General features: G+C 47.7%; 1 protein-coding gene across 1 annotated transcript; it reads left to right on the top strand.

Moving 5' to 3' along the window:
- The first annotated feature begins 648 nt into the window (after positions 1 to 648).
- LOC100403549 (retrotransposon Gag-like protein 8A) lies at positions 649 to 1847 on the top strand. The gene has a single exon (XM_008989941.4). The coding sequence runs from the start codon at positions 686 to 688 to the stop codon at positions 1025 to 1027; it is 342 nt and encodes a 113-aa protein (XP_008988189.1). The 5' UTR covers positions 649 to 685; the 3' UTR covers positions 1028 to 1847.
- Positions 1848 to 5534: the final 3687 nt, after the last annotated feature.

The raw sequence follows: 5534 nt of genomic DNA, 5'->3' as shown, positions 1-5534 counted from the left end.
GATTCTCCTGCCTCAGCCTCCTGAGTAGCTGGGATTACAAACACGGGCCACGACGCCTGGCTAATTTTTTGTATTTTTAGTAGAGACGTGGTTTCACCATGTTGGTCAGGCTGGTCTCGAACTCCTGACCTCGTGATCCGCCCACCTAAGACCTCCCAAAGTGCTGAGATTACAGGCGTGAGCCACCGCGCCCAGCCACATTAAAATAGTTTTTAAAAGAACCTCACCCAAGCGGCATCCCGAGCCCAGGGTCTGTGAAGGAATACGCTACAGCTACTGAGTGAGGAGCAAGGTGGGGTGCCTCATCCACATCCAAGAACGTGAACTCTCTGATCCCCATTGGCAGCGGGCTCCGCCCCCGCAAGCGTACCAGCAGCCCTGGGCCCCTCCCCTGCTCCCCGCCTCTCTTCCCTGCACAGCGTGGGAAATATCGGCCCCGACTATTTGATCCGACCCCGCCTCCTCAACTGCCATTGCCCCACCTCGCGTGGTCCCTTTGCTCCCGTGTGCCTGGTGACTCTCCTGAGCACGGGCGACAACTAGGCTTTGCGGGCGGAGCTCGCGCTGGCGCTTGGGCCCTCCCCCATGGCTCAGCCCGCAGCAAACCCCCGCCCGGGCCCGCCTCTCCGAACATGCACTTCCGGCGAAGACTCTGCGCTGAGCCCCACGCAGCGAGTGCGGCGCCATGGACGGTCGGGTGCAGCTGATGAAGGCCCTCCTGGCCTGGCCCCTCCTGCCCGCGGCGCGTCGCTGGAGGAACCCGATTCCCTTTCCCGAGACGTTTGACGGCGATACCGACCGGCTCCCGGAGTTCATCGTGCAGACGGGCTCCTACATGTTCGTGGACGAGAACACGTTCTCCAACGACGCCCTGAAGGTGACGTTCCTCATCACCCGCCTCACGGGGCCCGCCCTGCAGTGGGTGATCCCCTACATCAAGAAGCAGAGCCCCCTCCTCAATGATTACCGGGGCTTTCTGGCCGAGATGAAGCGGGTCTTTGGATGGGAGGAGGACGAGGACTTCTAGGCCTGGAGCCCCTCGGGCCTGGGGCCGGGAGCTCTGGGGAGGGTCCGCTGTGCCAATGGCCGCCGCCAGGGTCACCAAACGCACCCTCCCTCCTCGCCTCCCTCTCCTTCTCGCCGCCGTTTTGTCCCCTGCGCTCCAGTTCCGTCCTGTGTAGTGCTTGCCTCTGTTCCAGGAATAGTGCTCCAGGCTGCCGCTTCTGCCCCTGGGTCTCACTCTGGAGCGAGCCGCCGCCGCCCTCTCTTGCCAGCCCAGCCCCTCCCATGCATATTTGGACGCTGTCCTGCGCTCCAGTTGCACAAAGCTGGGCTCCTGTTACACACTGGACAGACCACCCACAGCCGCCGCTGCCAACCCCACTCCACTCCTCCAGACTGCCAGACGACTGCAGCATTCTGCCCACAGACCATCGCCGTCCACCACATCCCACCGACGGACTGTTGTTCCTAGTGACCTGGACTCACCTCAGAGGTATCTGAACTGGCCACAGCCCCTGGACAATGATCCAGACAGCCGGCTGACCCGCAAGGGGCCTGTCACCTTCAGTGAGACCCATTTCCTCCCCATCCCCAGAGACGTCTTGTGTTCCTGCCACATGGCTGCCAGGGCTCAGGTGTGCCTGGCAACCAAATCAAATCTCTCATTTTCTCCTGTGGACCAGTTAGTTCACCTAGAATCCAGTTTCCTTCTGAGTTTGCAGCTGTCTCTCTGATGGGTGCCTTTTTTTCAACACAGTAACCCCTGCTCCCTGCCCTGCTCTAATACACTACCTGTACAAGGGTCTTTTCCTTATTTTTAATAAATGTCAGACATTATTAAAAAAGAGATGGAGTCTCAATGAATATGGCACCTTTTCCTCCCTAGTTCTGTAAATGGGGTCCATATCTTGTTCCAATGCTATGTGCCCTGTCATGCTATGGCTGAGGTTGACTCTTGCATTATAAAAACAAAAGATTGAGTCCTGTGGTGTCTTGTAGGGATGGAGATCTTACTGGCAGCCATCTAATGCCAAATGGTGACCCTTCTAAACCAGGCAGTTTCATGCCCCTTTTGAAGTAGACCTTGATCTGATTTTGGCCAAGACAATGTGGAAAAATTTTTTTGTAAAAGGTTTCCTTATTTTCAAAAAATGGCTAGGAAGCACAAATCTCAGATTGTTACAAACCATAAATCCCACACATTTGTTCATGAACACCTGTCAAGGTTTTATTTAACCAGAGATTCATTAATGAAACATGAGAATTGCAGAGGTACTTCTATTAAAGCATTTATATTTATAAAACCTTGAATATGGAGGTAATGGGGAAAGGGATGTTTAGGGGGGAGATCCCATAAGTGCTGAGGCTGGAGCAAAAGGCCTCAGCCTATTTCCACACAAATAATGAAGAAGAAAGTAACTAAAAACATAACTGTAGTAGTTATTAGTTATTCATATGTGATCTTAGTTATTCATAGGTGATCTTCATTCTTTTACTAATACCTCTCAGAAGTGTGAACCTGGGGTGACATTTTGAAATGAATGACACTAAGGCAAGATGCTTTGAGCTCTCTGTCATGCCCGCATAAGGGCTGCTGGAGGACGCTGTGAAAGCGCCCACTGTTTAGCCAGCCAAAATGGCCGAGACATCTCCTTACTGGGGAAGTTAGGAGAAAACTCCGCTTCTCCAAGCTCTTGTAAGAAACCCACAGACATCTGGGGGCTTAACTGTCTCTATGTGATGCTGTACTTCAGTGGTCATGTTCCATGTCTACTCTCATGTTCTGCTTCTGCACCTGGTTCTTTTTGTCTTATAAAAGATAATCAGTAATAGTAATATAAATCTTAATGTTTTTGTTCTTTCTTGATAAGTATGGAAAAGGTGCTGATGCATTATGCTCCTTACCTTACTTCGGGTTCCAGAAATTCCTAAGCCCCTACCTGAATGGCATGTGATGTACTTGACCCTATCACTGCCATGCCCTATCTACCCTGCCCCCAGTCTCGGACCATCAAGGCCACGCCCTACCTACCCTGCCCCCAGATTTGCAACTCAATAAATGTGAGGGCATCCCAGCATTCAGGGACACTGCTAGTCTCTGCGATCTAGGTAGCAGTGGACCCCTGGGCCCAAACTCTCTTTTCTCTATCTCTGTGTCTTGTATCTTTTATTTCTACAATTTCTCATCTCCACACTGGCCAGGAGTGGCTCACAGAACCTGTAGGGCTGGACCCTACAGGGATGCATAGCTGTGTTTGTTAATTATGTACATACCTGGTTGATGACCTGCAGGACAATACAATTATAATGTTCTCTAATGAGCAGAATAAAAGTTAATACCGATTACTCTTTCTCTGTAGGCTAATCTCTTAAATCTATAGTGCTATAAAAAGCCTCTGTTCCATCAACCATCTGATGTTCAAATTCATTGGTGAAACTTAAATATTCTAATAGAATCTAATAACACAGCACTCTGGTATTAAAAGATCATGCATCCAACTCTGTCCCTTATTTCTAATTTGTATGAATTTTCAGAACATGTAAAGAGGTGGGAAAAGGCTGAGCTTAGTGTGTACATGGATTTGCCTGATGCATGGGTAGATAATCAAAACAGACTCTAATAGCAGCACAAAGAGGACTGGTGCTTACAGGTCCAATCCTTATACTTTTCTGTCCTCTGCCTTGGGGAGATGAGACATTGTCTTTCAACTTTAACTTAAATTGGTGATCAATCACCCTTAGCCTTTCACTGTCTCTCTGCAACTCAATAGCCTCTAGTAACAACCATATGATTGCATAATCTTTATAATGACGACTTCCTCTGAACCTTTTAAATTCTTGAGATATTGCACCTGTCAGTAAATTTCCTTCCTTCCATCAGTATCTTATCTCACTTCACCACTGGTGAAAGTTTTGACAGTTGCACCACTACCACATAGCAGGTTACCAGTACTTCCTTTACCAACAGTGATGTAGTTCCCATTTCTAGCCAGCTGGCAGGTAATCAAGCTCCAAAATCCAATTTTATAATCTGCCTCTTAGGACCACTGCTAACACCAAATATTAAACTTGAAGTTCCCTCAGAAACACTCGTAATGGAGTGATAGAGGTAGGATTAAGCAGAGGGAGAATTTATGAAGAAACATACAGTTCCAATAAGTGCCTCACCTGATCCCACAGAGATACCTAAAGTTGAGACGGCCATTCAGAAATGCTTTAAATTGAGGCTGGACACAGTGGCTCATGCCTGTAATCCCAGCACTTTGGGAGGCTGGGGCAGGAGGACTGCTTGAGGTTGGGAGTTAGAGACCGGCCTGAGCAACACAGTGAGACCCTGTCTCTACAAAACATTTAAAACTTAGCCAGGTGTGGTAGTGCACACCTGTAGTCTCACCTACTCAGGAGGCTGAGGTGGGAGGATCACTTGAGCCCAGGAATTCGAGACTGCAGTGAGCTATGATCGCGTCACCATACTCTATCTTAGGTGACAGAGCAAGACCTTGTCTAAAAAAAAAATTGTATGAATTGAGGAGAGGCCACATTGACTAGTCTTTCATTTTGGTGTTACCTGGAGGAGGTGATGCACTTTTTTTTTACAGCATTTTAAAGGAATAAGATAGACCTATGCTAGCTGCTTTGGACAGATTCTTGCAAGGTTTTATTAAGTAAGAAACGCAATATGCAGAAAACTGCATAATGTGGCCCATTTTTAATTAAACAGATGTTAACCCCGAAGGCCTACATATGAATACACACACAGTCACACACACACACACACACACACAATAAGTTAAGTATGAAAAAAAATACAGACACATACATACTAGGGTGTTAGTGTGGGCCACAAGATGTAAGGAAATGTTGATGCCAGAGATAGAGTAGGGCCTTGGAGAGGGGGATGCACACAACAAAATGAAAGAAAAACAGGCTGCTCTAAAATGCAGGGAGATTAAATGTATGGCATTGAACACCGAAAAATCTACAGAAATTTGTGAGGGGTATATAGTATCAGTCAGGGTCCCAAAAAGAAACAGAAGGTATACACATATGGGATAATTGAGAATTAAAGGAAGAGGCTACATACAGATGTGTGGGTAGGATTCCGAGAAATTATGATAGATTGGATAACTGTTCTATAAATACTCACTCCCCACGTCCCCACATCCCTATGGGTGAATGTATTTCCCTGCTTCACTGGCTCTAGGCTTGGCCATCATTTGTTATTGTCAATGGAACATGAGCAGACATAATGTGAATTTCAATACGCTTCTGTGGTTTTGCTTGTTTTCTGGGACTCCTATGATTGCCTTGAGAAGAGCATGCCCCTGGTTGTTGCTGATCCCTTAGCTTGGGCTATACAGTGATGAACAGACCTAACACAATCTGAATCCTAGAGCAAAGCCCACCCTAACTGCATCCTGGAGAAGAATGCCCCCAGATGACCCATAGCACATGAGCAAAGAGAACAAATGATTGTTAATAAATTTAAGGGAGATTTCTTATACAGCATTACTGTAACAATAGCTGACTAA

Source organism: Callithrix jacchus, chromosome X (genome assembly GCF_049354715.1).
Source record: "Callithrix jacchus isolate 240 chromosome X, calJac240_pri, whole genome shotgun sequence".
Taxonomy (NCBI): domain Eukaryota; kingdom Metazoa; phylum Chordata; class Mammalia; order Primates; family Cebidae; genus Callithrix; species Callithrix jacchus.
The sequence above is the reverse complement of the archived record's forward strand: the minus strand, read 5'-3'. Positions and strand labels throughout refer to the sequence as shown.

What these genes read in the sequence shown, in the direction of transcription:
- LOC100403549 (XM_008989941.4), top strand. Translation starts at nt 686, where the DNA reads ATGGACGGTCGGGTGCAGCTGATGAAGGCCCTCCTGGCCTGGCCCCTC.